Source organism: Protobothrops mucrosquamatus, unplaced genomic scaffold (genome assembly GCF_001527695.2).
Source record: "Protobothrops mucrosquamatus isolate PMUCROS unplaced genomic scaffold, P.Mucros_1.0 scaffold_149, whole genome shotgun sequence".
Lineage (NCBI taxonomy): Eukaryota > Metazoa > Chordata > Lepidosauria > Squamata > Viperidae > Protobothrops > Protobothrops mucrosquamatus.
The window spans coordinates 1,968,900-1,989,711 of record NW_015386225.1 but is presented as its reverse complement, the minus strand read 5'-3'; the positions used below and the strand labels follow the sequence as shown (position 1 = coordinate 1,989,711).

General features: G+C 37.5%; 1 protein-coding gene across 1 annotated transcript in view; it reads right to left on the bottom strand.

Moving 5' to 3' along the window:
* The window catches only part of ANGPT1 (angiopoietin 1), a 120,021-nt gene extending 100,059 nt beyond the window's left edge, over positions 1–19,962 (bottom strand). Inside the window, exon 1 of the mRNA XM_015819665.1 lies at positions 19,666–19,962. Coding sequence (XP_015675151.1) covers positions 19,666–19,962 — 297 coding nt within the window. The remainder of the gene's footprint in view (positions 1–19,665) is intronic.
* Between the last annotated feature and the right edge of the window lie 850 nt (positions 19,963–20,812).

The following is a 20,812-nucleotide window of genomic DNA, read 5'->3' as shown; positions in this document are numbered from 1 at the left end:
CCTACCCTACCCTACCCTACCCTACCCTATTTAAAAGATTCCAGAAAGTAGCAATCTATGATTTCAGTGTGTTTCAGTCTGTTAGGCTAGAAAGAAATGAATTAGCTACATCACTATTATGCTTAGACATCTTGAGGAACTTCCTGAAGTTTACAGCATGTTATAGATTCTGTTGCAATATGCATATTTTCTTTTTTGCTTCAATTATATTGAAAGACACAAACACATGCATGTGCAAAACCTGTTGCTTTATCCTTATTCCAGGTGAGTGTATCCAAGAAAGATGACTACATGATCAAACATGAAGCTTCTCCTGCCTACATATTCGGGTTACAATAATTTTTTTTGCTAAAAATAGTAGCAATGAACAAAAAATGATCTATCCTGCATTGAAGAATGTGGACATAGCACATGACTCGTAGACTCCAAATTGCTTACATATAGACATATACATACATGCATACATGCATACATACATACATGCATACGTTTAGAAGTACCATTAATTAGGAATATGAAGTAGTATCGTTTTTGAGGACTATTACTATGATTTCAATGAACAATGGAAGCATACCTTTAATTCTCTAATTGTTAGAACCAAAATAATAATTCCCAGAAAAACTTTTTTTTCATCCATTGATTCTGAGATGGCACTTTATGTGACAAAACGTATTCATTCTTCTTCTGTCTTTTAAAATTTCCTAATATGGCTATTAAGAAAGTTAATTCCAATCAATTCTAGAGAGAAGTATTCCTCCAAAGTGAATTTAATGAATTGAAAGGCTGAACATAAAAGTTCCTTTTTTAGTACATACAGTATAACACATCTACTGCTGTAATCTTGCAATTTATTACGGTATTTCATTGGGGGGGGGGGTCCTACTAAGGATAGAAGTAAATTCTTAATATTCTTGCTAGATAAATTCAGAAAAGATTCATATTTGTCTCAGACATGCAAGTGAATTTAAATGTTGACTACCATAAAATGCAGCTTTGTTTTTGTTTTTCAAATCTTTTTAGGTTTTAGGTTTTACATTGTAGACTTTTATACATTTATCTGGGATTTGGGAATTTGTTTAGCACTTTGTAAATGGAATTTTATGTAAACAAAACAATGATTGAGTTTTCCCCCTGATGTTGTATAACTGTGGTTTTCTTTCCTTCTTCTTTGTTTCTTCAAGGTAACAATAAGGACCACTGTTTCTCATAATAATTTTACCAGGTGTGAAAAAAATGATCAACCACAGGAAGACTGTGGTGCCTGGTGTTGGACAATTAAAGACCCTTGAGAATAGAGTTATAAGTGGTGTAGCTCATATTTAAGGCATTTTATTTTTTCTTTCATAAAAATCATGTCCAAGTTAATAGTTGCCTGAAGTTAAGTTACATATGCTCTGAAGTTTCATGCATCACAGCTTTCTAAGTCTAAGTAGGCTTTCTATACCTACAGGATTAATTTTGGCAAGCCAATTCCACTGGCTTGATGCTCAGTTTACTACTGGAATTTTATTCTGTTCCAACCATTCCCACCCAGCTTGATAACTGGTATTTTATTCCATTATATTTTAATATATACCTGGTTTTCAAGGAATGGAAACATCAATTCCTTACAGGATAAATTACTAGCAATAAACATGTCTATGAAGTGGGATACCTTTGAACTGAATGACCAATTTATTAAAAAATAATAGCACAATAAAGTTACAGTTAAAAGGTTAAAATAAACCGTGCTTATATTATTGTGAATAAAAATACTAAAATTAGGATTTGTGCTTCCTTTACCTATGTTCTTGGGCAAAACCAAGAGAAATAACATATAGTGCAATTTAGTATAATAATCAACATGTTGGACTTGGATTGAGAAGATCTAAGTTTTAATCCTTCGTTTGATTATGGAGCTCATTGAGCATGTCTGAACAAGTCACTCTTTTAAATCATTCTGACTCACAAGGTTGTTATTGTGGAACTAAAAGCAGTGCTTTTTTTCTAAAAAAAAAAAAAAAGTGCCAGAACTCACACACGTCATACAACCCGCCTTGCCTACCCTACAATGTTCCATCCCAAAAAGGTGCCGGAACTCCATTCTGGGCGTTCTATGAGAAAAAAAGCCTGACTAAAAGTAGAAGAGTTCTCAGACAAAATGTTGAATATGTTTGCAGCAAGTAACTAAAATCACTTTAAAAATGAATCACCAATTTTATTTTAGAACACATCACAGCTGGGTATTCTATATAAAGTAGGATCATTCCCAATTTCATTCTCTTATCATTAAAAATGTTCCTAATATGAATAATACCAACTCATGAAGATTGCATATCCAAGCTGTTATTTGCTTGTAGTCTCAGAGATACTACATCACTAAATGTCAGATGGAGGAACAACACTGCTCTTCTATCACTAAACCTTCTTCTTCCCTTTTTGAGCTTTTGAAGGAATCTAGATTATTGCTGCTGGAAATACAAACCTAAACTAAAATGACCATTGCATAGTTCCAGCATGGCTTTCACTGTATTCTGACATTTTTGGAGAACATCCTTAGGAAAGATTCATGTAGCCATTCAGTACATAGGAATTTTGTATTTTATGCAAAATATAAAAATACAACTAAAACCAATTTAAAAACCCCTAAATTAATACCTTTATCAGACTTTTTTAAAAAAGCTTTTTGCTTCACAAAAGCAACAAACTCCTCAAAATGCAATGCTGACCACAGATTCTATTTTGTTAAATTCTATTTTGACTCTTGCCTTTTTTTTTTTTACTGCACATATCCCTTAAGAATCTCTAGACCTCTAACATTATGTGTATCTTCCTGAGAATTATCTCCCATAGTAAAGAACACCTGGTTTGGGCAGGTAAAATTGACATTACTTACTTAAATTCTGCACATTTAATGAGAGAGAGGGAGGGAGGGAGCAGAGATATTTGTCACAGCTCGCATGACAATAACTATAAGCTTTAAAGACTCTAAATCAGGGGTGTCAAACTCGCAACATCATGTGATGTGTCGCGACATATCGTGACTTTTTCTCCATTGCGGCAATGGGGTTGGCACGGTTTCAGCGTGACACATCCAGCCTGTGGGCTGGCAGTTTGACACCCCTGTTCTAAAACAACAAGAACACAGCTGAAGGAACCTCCATACTTGTCCAAACAAGCTGAGAAAGTTATTCATTCAACTTTAAGGAATTTCCCTTTGTATCTGTATTCATCTTGCAGATATATCTATCTAAACCTTCAGTAGGATCCTGAAGGATCCTGTCACAAAAACCCACAATAAATTAAAATGAAGAGCCACATCCAACTGTGCAATTTTGTTTGGGCCATGGGACTTTTCTTTACTGTCTTCCACTATCTATCCTTGATGCATATATCAAATGTGCACTATACGATCCTCCAACTTTTCCAAACATACTGTATATTATTGTGGGAGGGCAAGTCATAGGATGGATCAGGAAAGTGATAGTGATAGCAACAAACATATTATGAAAGCAGTCAGCAGAAAACAGAAAACAAAACAGAAACAGAAACTGAACAGCATAAAAACATGCAGAAAACTGAAATAGTAGACTAGTGAAGGATAAGTGTCCCAGTGATGGATTCCTTAATCCATGGGTCCTCAACCTTGGCAATTTTAAGACTTGTGGACTTCAACTCCCAGAATTCCTCAGTCAGGTTTGCTGGCTGAGGAATTCTGGGAGTTAAAGTCCATAAGTCTTAAAGTTGCCAAGGTTGAGGACCCCTGTCTTAACCCATATCCTGCTGGTCAACCAAATCTTCCTGAGACATCCATACAGCGCTGACCAAGGTGCTGACTGCTTGAACTAAATACAAGGGCAGGCAACCTGTTAGCCTGTGATTATTTTGAAATATTACCTCCCACCATCATTTAAAACTGACTTTGTTTGAGGAAATAAATGGGACTTGGTTTTCATGACTTCTGAAGTTCATCCCATTGATACCTTTTCTTCTATTATTTTACTCACCTACACAGTTTTGCAGCTCATCCTTGGCTGAGACTCAATTGTCCCAGATCTAGGAGGTGCTAAGGTTTAAAAGTAGGTAAAGTAATAAGCAAAATATTAAGGGACAGCTGTCTCAGTGGGGTTATCTATGGGGTCTCCTAACCTCTTCTGATATTCTTCCAGCACTTGCAGGATCTGGAAGAAATTTTCATGGAGGTGTAGTTTAGAACTGAATGGGCCACATTACTTCAAAAGCAACTTTGAGATGATGCTTCATTTGATTCTTCTCTGAAGCAAAGAAACCTAGTCAAGGATTTCCTTCTTTCAGTTCAGATTACTAAACAATATCCAGATTTTGTGATATTTTAAAATAGATTCACTAGAATCAACAGGACAAAAACATCACAATTAGTTTACATCCCTTTAATTTTAATGAATTTATTCTAAGCACAGACAAGGAAATCTGATAGTGCTTGTTTCACTCAGTTTATTAATTTCCTGATCATGAATTCATCTTAAATGGTTTCCATACTTGATGGCAAATGCAGCCTAAAAATTGCTCCTGCAAAACAATTTTACGGGAATATTGCCACATATATTTTCATAATACCTGCATTTTTGTATAAACTTTTCCTGGTTTGTATTTTTGGCATGCATTCTTTTCCTAATGTTATTTATATTAGATGAATGCTTCTCTTTAAAATATGAATTTTTATTTTGAAGTTAAAATACTGAGTTGCAAAATTCTAAAATATCATTCTAGTTTGTATATAGGTCAGGAGGTTAAACAAATGGTCTAAAGGTATTTCCCTTCTATGACGAATTCTAAATATCTTTAGGTCTGGCTCCAACACATTGTAATAAAATCTTGAGGTACCCAAGGGATGATGAGGTGAATGGATTTTTAACTGGACAGAACTAGTTCAAGTTAAATTCTTGTTGTGTCCCTCTTATCTAAATCCCAAAGTTTAGGGGGAAAAACATGCTTTATGAGGTGGAATAATCTAATTAAAGACAACGAAGCTTTAGTCCTTACCACATACAACCAGATAAAGTTATTCTGATTTATGGTGCAGTGTTCATGGCATACTAAAGTGTAAATGCATGCATACACACAAGCATAAACACACACACACACACACACACACACACACACCAAAGTTCTCAAAAATAGGAATTCTGCTAGACATGCTGAAATCTTCCCATAGCAGGAGTGAATTACAGGACAAGATTTAAAACCACCCAGGCATTTCCAAAGCTAAGGGAATCTAGCCTTTAATTAACTGTGAATAAAAATAGGATCAGTTTACATAGTTTTCAATATTCTATCAAATTAATGTCTTGCTTAGTGGACCAAGAATGTTAGGAGGTTTTACTCAAATTCATCTAATTTTGTTCAGAGGAAGGGAGCTGTGATCTCTCTCATAGTTTTGGTTTACAAACCTATCCTTCTTTACCAGTGACAATGTTGTCTGGAACTGATAGAGTTTGGGAGTCCAGGAGACTCTGGTGGGTCATATGTTAACAATTTGTATATTTCGAACCCAATCTTTCTTATTGCACTCTATGTGAGAATTGGGGAGAAAATACACTTCAACCTTTCACAATCAATTTTCATGAAATAATGCAGAAATGCTGTCAACTCACCCACACAAAGTTTTTATGATATTCAAAGGTAATCATGATTGATAACCCTGGGTAATTCACTTTCTACTTGCAGTATATCAGGGAAATCATCAATGTATTTTCTTTGTTTTTTTTATTTTTAATTGCTACAAAGGATTAAACGTTGTAATGCTAAATTCTCTAACTATGATGCATCTGTTCTCACCCTTATCCTCAGCATCATTGCTTCCTTCTGAAAGATCCTGGAATAATAGACATTGTAAATATTATAGAGCTATGACTGTTGTAATGGCCACCATTTATGATGATTTTAAAAGAGGACTAGATGTCATTTCCTAGTGGAAATTCCTTCCCACCAAGTTTCCATCTAGTGTGCTATTCCTTATTTCCTACTCACAAATCAAAAAGTGAATTCCGTCTGTTTAGGAGAACAGCCATACATTCAAACAGCTTCTGTAAATATTATTTACGTATTTGTTTGTTTGTTTCTTTAAACAAAGAACTAGAATTGGAGTATTTTCTTAAAAGTTATAACCAAATATACAGGAGTCATTGATAATATTATTAATGATTAACAATGTTGGTTGTTATTAATGTTATCATTATATAGTTATGCATTATTATGTAAAGTATATAATTACAAGTTAGAAGCAAAATTGTTTTTTCAACAACTTTTCCCAAAGGTAGTATGTATATGATGTTCATGGCCACTACCTCAAAATCTAGATTACAGCAGCCCTACAGACCACAAAATTAGCAAAAGGATATGGTTGCTGGAACTAGACCTGTTCTTTGTGCCAAAATATCTCCTCGCAAAGTATCAGCTTTTTATAGGATAGAATCAATGTTTTAGCAGCAGTGGCTTTCGTCTACCCACACAGAATCCAAACTAATCAGGATTAAAACAAAAACTGTTTTTGTTTGTTTTAAGGCAAAGTTTATGTTCTCTGAAATATTGCATCCCATAAATATCTGCCCTTGAAAGGATCACTCTAATTTTTTACCAACATGGTAAGAATTGATGTTCCAAACAGCTGCTTCTTAGATTTGAGCTGAGCAAGACAGTCTCTATAATCATGTATCTTTAGGAAGATAATTCTCTTATATTGGCTGACAACTTTTGAATATACATTGTAAGCCAACTGAAGGGACCAATTGTCTCTCTGTGGCTTGGAAGGATGATATCTGAAAATTTATTTAGAATATAGAATGTTGTTTGGAATATAGAGCTTGAGCAGAGATCCCTTTTACAGCCATACAAAATATTTTTCAAAAAGATCAAATATTTCAAAGGACAGATGTTTATAAGCTTTTTAAAATTTCAAGACAAAAGACAGGTGGTTGTTTCAAGAACAGATTAATGAGAAATGACTTTTCATTTTCATTGATTGCCATTATACCTTATACAATATGGAAGTCCTAGCAAGATCTCAATATGTAATAACTTAAACATCCTTAAGAACATACATTGCTAGCTATAGCTTATGTATTCTTTAAAACCACTCCTATATAACTCTTGGAGTTTTGAGAGATTTATATGTAATTTCTAAGATGAAAAACATCTATATTCACAGTTTATAGTTTAACATATTTGTTTCAATGGGCAATTGTAATGAAAAATTCTGAACTGATAGCCTGCAAAATGGCAACAGGTTTCAACAGAAAAAAAAACTTGTAGTTCAGGGTTGAACTGTGGAGGACCTTGATACTTTCAAAGCTTGGTTGTTGTCTTGCAGACATTTCATTACACAAACAGATAACATTGTCAATGCTGGTAATGAAATGTCAGCCATAAAACAACCAAACTCAGGAAGAACCAAGGACCCCACAAATAGGTGTATTAACTGAAAAATGAACAAAAACTATTTTGAAATCTTAATTATAGTTAAAACAGATACCAATCATCATCAATAATCATAATGGATCTGGAGCAAATAGGGATTCTCTTGGTCACAATATTTTTTTATAACACACATACAGTATGCTGTTGCCATAGATTATAATCCATAACTTGATCTGTGCCCCATGGACCTCTGAATGAGGTAAATTGCACTATTTCTTTAAGATTGGAGAGACAGTATGGATTTTTTTTTTAAAAAAAGTATTTTTGTTGCAGAGAACAAAAAATAGTTGGCTGTACAGAATTCCATGTGTGCTACAAGCATTGGGTCAAGAAGAAGCCAAAAATTAGGTGTTCCAATGCTCTTACTTCCAGTGGGAATTGCAAGAATCTAAATGCATATACAACTGCAGCTGATTTCTAAACAAAAACCAAATGATACATTTACCCCTTTTTATCCAACTGCTGAAAAAGCAAATGCATGCCAGCCAGCTACTTTTTGTTGTTTGGCATCTTACTATGTTTACAGAGGTGATATATTCTAAATAAACTGCAGATTTTCTTAGATTAAAATATTGTTAAATCTGTTTCCTGGTTTGTATGAATCTAAAACCGTGGACTCAGGCAGGTTCTTGTACATAATGATTTAAATACAGAGGATCCTATGTTGATAGAGGGGTTCGAAAGAGGTCTCTGAGATCAGTAAGGGGCCAGTAAAAAGACATATTAACAAAGCACTGATGAAGGAAAAAGTGGATGGTCATTATGATATGGATCTTCTTCAAATCCTAGGAAACATTTGGAAAGACTAAAGAATACAGTGGATTTAAAAAGATTTGAGTTTTGCTTTTTGTTTATGAAAAAGCCTTTTCATATAAACACTTGAGTATACATCCATGTGTTTCAATTGCTGCCAAAACTGTTGGTCGTTTACCAACAGTTTCCATGTTGGATGCCCCAAGACTCATTGTGGGCATTTTGAATTATCTCTGTGGGTTCCTGGTATTTGAAGAAATAAAGCCTTTAACAACTTTCAACCACTTGAATGGAAGAAAAATTATTCAATGTTAAAAGCAGCCAACTATTTTATTTGGAAGACCAACTGCATTGATTTTGGAGTGGGGGAAAATGCTTATTCTATAATTGCAATCATTGACAACCTGACTCTCTTCTTGGCTAAGTATTTCAAGGCACTGGGGAAAATCTAATTCCTTATCTCTTCATAATGACAGTTTCACCACGGGGACATTTTTTCTAAGCCAGGAGACAATAATGCTTTGCTTTGCTTTGCTTTTTTTTTTTTTAAAGCTCAGTGAAACAGTTTGTACAGAAGCAGCCAGATCCACTCCTAACATCTTCAGTTCAAACTAAGTAACAGTCACTGACATTTAAGAACTTTATAACTAGGAATGATAATATAAATCAAAAGATCCAGTAACAGAGAAAGTAGGCCAATAATCTCGCTAGGGTAAAATATTCCTGTACACTAACACAGGGCTTTTCAACCTTTTCACTCATTGTACCACTTTTAGGATATGGCAATATCCGAGTACCACCAGTCGCCTAGCAAGATGTCAAAAACTTGATGACCAAAAAAAAAAAAGGAAAAAAGTGATGAAGTACAGGTAGTCCTCGACTTACAACAGTTCGCTTAATGACTGTTCGAAGTTACAATGGCACTGAAAAAAGAGCCCCCCAAACCACAGCCAAGCAAGACACCTGCCTGCCCACCCGGTGGCGTTCTTCCTCCTGTCCAAAGTTTTCATTGTTGTGAGCATTTCTGTTGAGGATTGGCAGCGGGGGTGGGGTGTGTGTGTGTGTGGTTTTTATTCCCCCCGTCTGCTGGGTGGTTGCAGCAGGTTTTGGTCACTTCACATGGCACTGGGACACTGTGACCGTCATAAATATGAATCAGTTGCCAAGCATCTGAATGTAAATCACAAGACCCTGGAGATGCTGCAACATTCCAGCTGATCGGCGCTTCTTCTGGGCTCAGCAAAAGCTCAGGATCAGTGCCGAGCTCCAGTTGGAGCCTAGCGCTGATCCTGGCGCTTCCACTGAGCCCTGAGAGCCCTGCAGCTCCAGCCATCTCTCGCTCAGGCTTGTGTGGTGCTGCCACCATGTTCAGCTCATTCCCCTCCCCCGCTACTTTTCTAGGATGGTTGCGTACCACCTGCCAGGTGCCAATGTACCACAGGTGGTACCCGTACCACTGGTTGAAAAGCCCTGCACTAACAGAATAGAAATGAGAGGAAAAGGCATAATTCTGCATATCCTAATTTTTCTTAAATTTTGCACATTCTAGTTAACCATTCACACAGACACTTATAGCACACATATATACAAGAAGGATTTGTGTGAAAAAAGAGATGGCCATAAAAATAACACATCAAATACTTTTTAGAAAACCTTACTTGCAAAAGAAATACCGGTATATACTATGCAAACTGACACAGAGAATAAAGCCTATTAGCAGAAATGTGCATGTATTGCCAGTGATCTTTTTTGTGTCCAATTTTGCCTTTAAACAAACAAATAAAACACTGAAACTGACATGAAGAAGACTAAATCAAAAGTTTATGATCTGACTATGAAAGTAACCAAAATGGATAGATGCCTCTATTTGTAGAACTGAATCAAGAAAACCTAAAAAAATTATCAATACTGGAGAGACAAAATGAATGACCCAAACTCTTAGCAATTCATGATCTAGGGACCTCAAGTGGGCAGTAGAGTGTAGAAGTGTAGAACTTTCCAGTAGTGGAAAGTTGAGAATTTACTTCAATGTCTATCACTCTGCCTGATGTCTATCTATGTTGCTTACTGGATGCTGCCCAAGTCATTTCTTTTGTGAGATGGGAGGTTATATAAATTGGGTAAATAAATAAATGATCTGATATTATTCTACTTCCTTTGCCTTTTTTCCCCAAGCATACACATTTGAAGCATATGTTCTTAGTTTTGATAGTGAATATCTGTAGCTCGGGTGTTGGATGAGGGTACAGGTTCATTCTCTGAGCTTGTGGTTTGGTTTCTGAATGTTTCATTGCCATGCTAAGTAACGTCTTCAGCAGAATTTAGGGGATGTCAGTGTTGGTGTTCTTCTGCTTATAAGGGTTTTGTGTGGTCAGTGGGTCTTGTGATGGGAAGGTCAATCAGGTGACGATCACATCAGGTGAGGGTCTTATGATAGATCTTGTGATGGGTCTTGTAATGGGTCAGGTGTGGGTGGCATCAAGTGAAGGTCTTGTCATCAGTCAGGTGCAAGACACTGTTCTGTTTGGCTGGGTAGGAATCAATAGGGACTGTTGCTATTGTATCAGCTTCCCTACTGCATAGCAACTTCCCTGCCAAAGTCCCTGTCCTTCCTGTCTGGAGGATGAGAAGATTTGGATGAGGAGAACCTGCTTCAGCTCAACTCTAGTAGATCTAGGTTTCAGCCCCTACTTCTGGTGAGTTTTCATCTTTTGTTCTGGATATGGTAGTGCTACTCCAAACAGAACTAGTGCTCAATTTGGGGGTCCTTCTGGATTGATGGCTCCTATTTGAGGATCAGATGGCAGCTCTTTGGAGGTTCTGCTGATAGTCACTCATGCCTTAGTCTCCTCCTGATGTACTACTGCAATGTACGCAACATGGACCTGCCTTTAAATAGAATTAGCAGATTATAACTGTTTAAAATTGCAGTAATGTGGGCAGTTGTGAGCACTCTTGCTGTGCACACATTATGCCTCTGTTTGTGAGCTGCATGGGCTACCAATATGCTTCCAAGTGCAATTAAAAGTGCTGGTGGTCACCTATAAAGTCTGTTATAGAATAAAGCCTGGTTATTTGCAGACTTTCTCTTCCAGCCCACTAGATTCCGCAGAAAAAAATCATGTCACAGGCCCTGTCCATTCAAAAAAGTCAACTGATGTGAACCAGGAAGACAGGCTTTTCTCTTATAGCACTTGCCCTGTGGAACACTATCCCCCCAGAAGCTGAGATTGGCTACAATCCTGTTGGCCTTCCCCAACTTGGCTGAAGACGTGGCTGTGTTCCCAGACTTGGAGGTCAGATTGTCAAGTTCAGTTTGTGAGATAATTATATTAATTGTAGTTTGATCGCTTTTTAATCCTGACTAGATCTATTTTATTTCCACTAGGTTATGTTTTTAACTGTTGTTAATTGTGCAAAGCCACCAGGATGAGATGTGAAGCCACATAAATGTAATTAATGAAACAAATAAATCTTCATTTCTGTTGTAGTTATGGAGCCTTAAACTAATACCAGTTTTCCAATTTGTTTATTTTTTTGTTTATATTTCATGTTTCTAGACCACTCATCTCCCTCAGGGAAGAATTTGGGATGGTGTATAGCAGTGGTGGCGAACCTATGGCACGGGTGCCAGAGGCGGCACTCAGGGCTCTCTGTGTGGGCACGTGTGCCGTTGCCCCAGTCCTAGGCCTTCAGCTGGGTTTTATAAAACTTTTTTGCTTTAGGCCTCCGCCGCCGTGTACAAAAAAAAAAGGTTCAGTCAATTTCAACTTCTCGCGGGAAAAGAAAAGGTCTTGTAAAGTTGGAATTGATTGATTGAACGTTTTAGTCCCACCCAGTCTGCCATTACCACCGCAGCCATACCCACCCAGTGGGCCACGCCCACCCAATGGGCCATACCCAGCCAATGGGCCACACCCACTCAGCACTCGACAATGCATAAGTGGGTTTTGGGTTGCAGTTTGGGCACTCAGTCTTTAAAAGGTTCGCCATCACTGGTGTATAATATAATATCAGCATATAAAACATTATATAAAATTAGAATGAAAATATTAAAGTTGTCCCACCTATACAATCTTCCAAATTTTCAATACGAGGTCTATCTGTGCTGGCCTTCAATAGCTTCTTTATGATATTGTATTACCACTATGTAACACATAGAGACTCTTCTCAACAATGCAGCAGGCACAAATAACATATGGCATATAGTGTGAGTAAGTGTCTGTGTCTGTCTGTCTGTCTGTCTGTCTGTCTGTCTGTCTGTCTGTCTGTCTGTCTGTCTCTCTCTCTCTCTCTCTCTCTCTCTCTCTGTGTGTGTGTGTGTGTGTGTGTGTGTGTGTGTTTAAGGGTGATACTGCTCATTGTATTTGAAAGTGTAAATATCAGCTCTTCTACTCATGCATTTGGAACAAATGTGATTATTTTTAAAAATACCCAAAAGTGTATATGCCCCTTCAGACAAAGAACCTTGTAAAGGTTATTTTAGGGTTCCTATTACTTAGAAAAAGAATTATCTATTATTTAAGAAAATAACCTATTACTTACCTGACTATTACTTAGGAAAGATTTTTTGATGCTCAGGATACCATGTCTTAGCACAGGCAATCATTTTGATTCTAGAGCAGGAGGGCAAATGCTTATTCTGATAGGGTTGCATGTGAAGAAAAATCTGGTAATAAAGCAGTCATACTGAAGAAAGGATAATACCTCCAGAGATGTAACAGAGACAGCATGGTGGAAAAAGCTCTCAAAATCTTAAAGTAGTGATATTGCTGTAGAAGATTTGTTAGGTCAGGATTAGACAAGAATGTAAAGGTTATAATGCGCACTTCATATCTGAGCTGGGGCTCACTTAATCAAGCCACATTGACAGAGAATTAAGGCGAATGGGTGAATTAGGCTGGGATGCTTACTGAAAATTTCTGTAGCTAGTAGTTTTGCATAATTCAGATGGGAATGTTAGCTCCATTGTTTATATATGCGAAATATTAACTCACTCAACCTTTGTTCAGATCTTTTAGCTGCATTCGGAATTATTGTTCACAAACTAACGTTAGATTAATGATATTGCTAAATTTCATAATTTCCTGACTTGGAATACAATCCTTAGAGATTCCTAGTACTGCCCTCTAAACACAACATACCATAACTTTCCACTTTAACTTCTTTCTCTACATAGCAGCAAATTCTTCTTTTCCTTAAACATTTAAGAAGTCCACACCATGGCTGTGCCAAGAACACTATGAAGTGCATGGTTGACTCATGTCACCAAAAAATAAAGGAAGAGTGAAGCAAAGGCAGGAGTTCATAGGGTGAGAGGTGAAGAGGCTGATTCACAAGATGCTCTGCATCATTAGAAATGAAATGAAGCCTGTAAAATATTTATCATTAGAAAAGATTGTTCTCCAGTGCCTTAAAAAAATAGGAAGGGTTTTCTCTGGGAAATGACTAGTATCCATAGGGATAAGCATCAACATGACAAAATGAAGGCCATGACCCATGGTCAAAAACAAAACATTTGCTTTTGCAATGTGCATTATGAATATGTTTTGCCACTTGCTTCACTTTACCATTTTATGGACTGTGCTGGCACCTTAGAACATCAGGACCATCCTGGGAATACTTGGGAACATTACAATCCTCTTCCCCATTGGCCAGCCAAACTGAAATAGCCACTGTAGTAGGTCAGTGCAAAGGGTGTTCCATGTTACCAAGCCTTAGCCTTCTGTCCTGTAATGGAGAAGTTTGCTGCCACTCTTTCTCTCCAGCTCTTTGTCCTGGAGGACTGGTAGGCAAAATGAGAGAATTGTTGGAATTGTGGGGTGATTAGTTTATCCAAGACTGGGCCCATCTTAAGCTAAATCTATCTCCTTTAACTAATTGGGTCAGTGATCACTTTTTGAAATCCCTACCACAGAACCACTAATGTGTTGTGGGAATAGGACCACTATTTCTCAAAGGGTACTTAAAGGATAACATAGGGAATTTACTGTACAGCAACCTGACCTCTTTAGTTGAAAGTGGCATATGAAAGGGACAGACAGACAGGCAAGGTGAGAGAAGGTGTGGTGAGAAAAGATGGCCACATGCAAAAACAAATTAAGATTTCCTTCAAATGTATGTATTGATGTCCTAAGGACAGAGTAGCACTATAGGAAATAAGTGGTAGGGCAGTGCATGAAAGAAAGGTCAGATTCCCAAGATTTACGATGTCACAAAGTGGAGTAACTGCATAACAGAATTAAATGTCTTAAAAATCTAAAACCAATTTATGTTCACACAATATATGTCACAAAGCACTGTAATTTTGCATAATGTGATTAAATGTCTTAAAAATCTGAACCCAATTTTGTGTTCACAAAATATAATGAGCTATAAACTAGCTCTACAATGAATTTCATATAATGTAACAATATGAAAACAAAACTAAGCTAAAGCTGAGTTTGTCACCTTCTGTATATGGGACCACTAGACCTTTAACTGACAAGGCTCGGTCAGTTGTATTCTATGATTCATATAGGACTGCATTTTCCTCCACAATCATAACAGCACTGACCTACCATCTTCCTTATTAAATATCCTCGCAGATTCAGTAAAAAAATTAATGTAAGGGCAGAATTACAACTGAGTATGATACTGTGTGTATGGTTTTTTTTAATGTCTAGGTAATCAAGGAAGATTACTTTTGCACAGGGATGTCAACAAATTTAAAATGTGGGGAGAAAAATCAATCCAGGGTCAGAGTGCAATAATAATAACTTATAACATCTTCAAATAGCACTGGGATATACTCCTGTCTGCAACCCCGAAGAGCCACTGCTGGTTTGTGCAGATGGGAGGTAGAAAACCTGTTGCCCTCCAGATGTTTTGGATCACATCTCCCATTCACTATAATCAATACAGACATTAATCAGGGGATATGAAAGTAGTCCAAAACTTCCATAGGAAATTATGTTTCCTATTCAATTGTAGAGAATTATGATTTTTATATCCCTCATTTCCTTATTTTAAACTATCCATTTTTCGTTTTGGTATAACTCAATTGATATCTAGGTTTTATGTGCACTATCTAAAACACCCATTTCCCAAATTAGATCTTTCCAAATATGTTGAATTTCAACTAGTATAATTCCCATCCAGCAGAGGACATATGGGAATTGAAATTGTCACATCTGGAAGACACCAGGATAGTTCTGCATAGGCAGAATTAAATGGACACCATACAAACATCTGCACAGTCGTGAAGCTATTTGTCTGGCTGCATTGGTACCATACATTTGGGTTAGTTCAGCATGGGAAAAAAGATGCTGAATTATTGCCAAGCTAAAAATTTTCAGACAGTTCTTCTTTGACAAAGTTTAAACACTGAAATTACAACCTAAGCATTTCAATACTGTGCGACAGCCAGTTATTGCAAGGAATAAAAAACAGCATGCGGTCTGTTTAATGCTGTTAGAACAAACATGGCAGATATGAAACCCAGGGTTAAACAGTGAAGGACGTTATCCTTGTTAAAATAAATACTTTGAAGAAAAGCTGTAAATATGTTTACCAAGAACCTTCTAGTAGTTTTGGCAAAAGGAGTTGATGGTTGCTAAACTGAATTGTCTTCCAGCCAATCATATCAACGTTAATAATGGTATATGCAAATTTCATTGGATAAATACTAGTACATAATTGCTTACAGTCAGATGAGGAAATTTTCAGTTTGATTTGAAATGAAAGTTTAGTGTAAGAAGAGTTTTCAAATATTTATTTTTTTCCCAACATTGGAACTTTAAAAAAAAAAAAAAAGATTTAAGATAAATTTCTTCTAGATTACCTAAACTAAGACCTTTACAATGCCAGTTTCCCAATTAAACATGTTTCAGTTTCAGTCCCCTTTCCAAAGTATAAAGATTGTGCTTTGTGCGTGTGTGAGTGTATGTGTTTATTTCTGACATGTTCCAATACTAAACAGTTTTAATGAATGTGATATATTACAGCAGGGGTGTCAAACTGCGGAAGCCACTCCAAATCCAGCAAAAGGGGAAAAGTCACGATATGTTGCGACATGTCACATGACATGGCGAGTTTGACACCCCTGTATTACCCCTCAAAAACACAAATAGACACAAGTACTGTGCAATGCTGCATATGTGTGTGATATATATCAATTGATGTCTTGGATCGCAACCACAGAAGCAGCAATATTTCTAATTTACTTATCTGAAGAACTGTATTTTCAAATAGCTCATTGCTAGAAATGATAGCTTTAAAAAGTCATTAATGAATTTAAATCTGCACTTCAATGCATTTCATTGCTATTAAAATTATGTTCCAATGTCCTGTATTGACAGCAACAATGAAAAAAATAGAATAAACCAAGGTAATAACAAAACAACAACAACAACAACAACAACAACAACAATAATAATAATAATAATAATAATAATAATAATAATAATAATAATAATAAGTTGAAAGGACCTTGGAGACCATGTAGTCCAACACCCTGCTTAGGCAGAAAACCCTATACCAGGGATGTCAAACTCGCAACGTCACATGACGTGTCATGATGTATCGCAACTTTTTTTTCATTGCCAGCAATGGGGTGGGCACAGTTTCCCCATGATGCATCCAGCCCATGGGTCAGCAGTTTGACACCCCCTGGACAAATGGCTGTCCAGTCTCTTCTTAAAAACTTCCAGTGTTGGAGCATTCACAGCTTATGGAGGCAGGTTGTTCCAATGATTAATTGTTCTAACTGTCATAAAATTTCTCCTTAGTTCTAGGTTGCTTCTCTCTTTGGTCAGTTTCCATCCATTGCTTCTTGTCCTGCTTTCAGGTGCTTTGGAGAATAGCTTGACTCCCTCTTCTTTGTGGCAACCACTTTGGCACCTGAAGGCTACAGAGACACCTGCAATACTTTTTCAGACTTCCAAACCTACCTATCTTTATAGTTTCTGAAAGATGTCAGCTACATTCCTGCGATTTTAATGTGGAAATCACACACAAACACAGAGTATATGGCCAAAAGGAGATTTAACTTAATTTGAAATAAAAGAACCTCCCCCGACACTTAATCCCCCAGACCAAGGAAAACAATCAGAAATAGCCTAGTTTCCCGATGCCTGTAGCTATCACATCTGTAAAATGTCAAGTTGGACTCTGGGCATCAAAACTTTAGCTCCCCTGGCCTATGCAGAAACTGTTATAAAATAGTCAGAAAGTCCAATAGGAATGACTCATGCTTTATTCTGTGCAACAGTACTGCAGAAAGATATGTGATGTTTATCCACCTGCTAAACATTTTTAAGGGAACTCAAGGGAAACTTTTCCCCCACTTTCTAAATTCAGAGAGCCACTGAAGAATGCAAGTCTTGGAGATACTGTTTTGCTGCTAAGTGTCTGTTCATCACCTATTTTCTTTTAAAACATGATGGTCAGCTGCAAATCAAACGATTCCACTACTCTCCAAAGACTTATTTTTCTGTTTGCAAAATTCAGAGGCAAAAGAGTGAGCTTAGTTCAGTCCCTAGTGGTCAACTGCAGAACATAAACAATTTCCTAGACATGAGTTTGCAGGACAGTTCTTTTCAGAAGGAAAAAAAGGAAAGCAAAAGGAGCAGAGGAATCTTCCACCTTGCAGAAAAGTTTGTGAAAATCGGCTGCCAATGAATGAATGAATGAATGAGTAGACTGCATCACATTTCAAGGTCTCCTTTACATGAAAGCCTCCTCTTGCTAAACTCAGATGTGCAGTTCCAAGATGCAGTTGACTTCTGTGGGAATAATTCCCTCTTATGACAAGAGAAAGATAATGCAGCCCATTATATAAGAACGCATCTCATCAAAACAGGAGAAATGGAAGGTTTCCACCAGCAATTCTTGCAACTGCTACTATACATGGAAATGAGCCATGCCACCTGACAGCCTTTCAAAAACAAAAGATCTTTGACAAGTCTATCTTTATGTGACTCAAAAGCAGTGGTGGGATTCAGTTGGTTTGCACCACTTCAGCAGAACCGGTAGCTAATTTTTTTGTTGCCCAGGCCTATAATGGACTTCCGGAAGTGGCATCCACACAGAGAACCGGTTGTTCACATATTTGAATCCCACTACTGCTCAAAAGCACATGTTGTCATTTCCAAATGCTTGAAGGTTTGACTGGCCAAAGGGGACGCAGGCTTTTCTCTGTGTGGCTTCACTTGGCAGGACAAGAAGAAGTGAATGTAAATCGGTGGGACCAGATTTTGATTAAAAGTTTGGAATGATAAATTTTGCAGGGTGACACAGGCTGCACAGGCAGCTGGAGGCTTTCAAACAGAGCTAGAGAGCCTTCTTTCAGGGAGGTCCTTGTATGAGCAATAGGCTGGACTGGATGACTTCCAACCCACTTCCAATGCTAGCATTCTATGATAGATTAAGTAAATAGTTACGTTTGCCTTCTAAGAATGAAACTCTATGTGCTCTTCTCTAGGGGTAAATCCTATAAAACACTTTCGGAACCCATTTCTGAGAAAGCATCCTTAACATATAGTGCTGCACATGCTTATTTTTTTAACATTCATTTAGGGTTTCAGTGAACACATGATGCACCACTTTGAGGAGTGGGATAATTAATGAATGAAGAGTGTGTGGAACACGCAACACTGAGGAAACGTCTCAGTGTTCATTTAGTTTCTTAGAACTGCCAGAGTGATTGCAAACCACTTAGGATGGGTCAGCCACAAGCCTGGTTCAAAATATGAGCAGTTCTTAAGACTGGGATTAATTATCATTTCTCCTGAGTTAAAACAAAATGCTCCTGATTTCCCTATAGTTCTGCACTGATAGGCATGGTGCTTCGTTTCAGCCAAGCATTTCTACCAAAATACACATCTAACATTGCTAACATGCAGCACGTTTTTGCTCAAATGAATCCAAAAATTATGAGAGGAGTCCAACAGCTTATCTCTATGGTACAATGCACTAAACAGTTAATTTTACTTAAAACCATTCATTACTGAGCCAGCACAGTGTCAAAGGTTGCTTCAGTGATAATGGTGTCTGCTAATCTTTAATGTTTGTTGTCCCGTGCAAGTAGCTTTGTTTTTAATTTATTTTTAAAAAAAATCTTTATAACAAGAGCCTACAGACAAACAATACTGATCACAGGTATTTTAAATAACATGGAAATCATTCCTAAAACACCTTGTAGAATGCACTTGTTAAACTACTTTTAACAGTCAGCACATCAAGATAGCCACCTGGCCATTGATCATTAGCCACCTCAGCTGAATGTCCCTGAATTTCTTTAAATCAGTTTGAAAGGAAAAACCAACAAGCCAATATCTGCCAATCCCTGATCGAACTTTTGTTGCCAGTTATTCACAGGGAACAATTTTCAGGGTGTTCTTTATTGATGACGGTAGCGAACATAACATCTCCATTGGAATGGTACATCATGCAAAAATCAACGCAGGTGTCTGAACAGTCCCAAACTGAAGGACTTACCTTTTGCAGCCACTGAGTGTAATTTTCCATGACATGCTCCAGCCGTTGCAGTTTCTGGGAGGAGAAATCTGGCTCCATGTGAGGGGCATCCCTTTGCAGTGCATTGGTGTTGTATTGGTCAGAGGAAGTTTCACGACAGTTTCCATCCTGTTCAGGAAGTATGAACGTGTAGGTGCACTGGCCATGCTGAATCCGATTATACCTTCGTGCGTTGGACTCCGGAGCTCGGCGTGGACTAGTGCAGCTTATGTGCTTCAGAAGGGAAGCAAGGAACACAAACCACAAGAAAATGGTCATGTTACTTGCCCTCTTCTGCCCTGCTCTTGACAGCTTGATCCAAACCTCCTCTCCTCTCCTTTTCCTTCCCTTTCCCCCCCCCTCCTCTTTTTAATATTTGCTTTGCCTTTAAGAATTTCTTTAGAGGAGAAAAAGATAAGGAAAAGGAAAGAAGGTTCAGAAAATAATAATGAGCTTTTCTTTTTTTTTAAAAAAAAAAGATTATTTCTAATTCTCAATGCTTCCTTAGCTAAAGCAGGAGCAATTTATCGCATAGTAGCAGAGATTTATCGTTTCCTCTCTGTTATACTTCAGCATGCAGTCCCCTGGACTCAGCTGCCCAGGCATAGCCTCCGAGTCTTTCTTCTACTCTAGCTGCCGCTGAACTGCTATTTTGTCGGAGACCTCAGTGTGTTTTATTAAGGTTGTACATTCAAGCCAAGTTGGAAGCTGGCAGCCTTTCACAAGATGACTTGACAGGAATGTGTGTGTGAGTGTGCCTGGGATGCCTGATCCATTTGGCAAAGAGGGATCATCTTACACGCTGGCTCGAAACATGCCCTCAAACATGTAAGCCTGCTTAGCTCCTCCTGCACACAAGATGACTGAGAGCATTTCCCTAAGCTGAACAAGTCCGACAGTCCACCTTAATAGACTTCCTACTTGGAGACTGAACTCTTAAAATGTACTTAGAGGGAACCAAACTTGTTGTAATCCCTCCCCAGTAAACATTAACATACAGACCACTGCACATGGAAAATATCTGCTGCTATCCTAGAAGGGTTAGGAGACTGTGTGACTTTTTTCGGAAATGCTAAATTGGGGAATGATCTGAGAAATGAAGGAATAAAGGCTGAGATTGCCAGTGTAG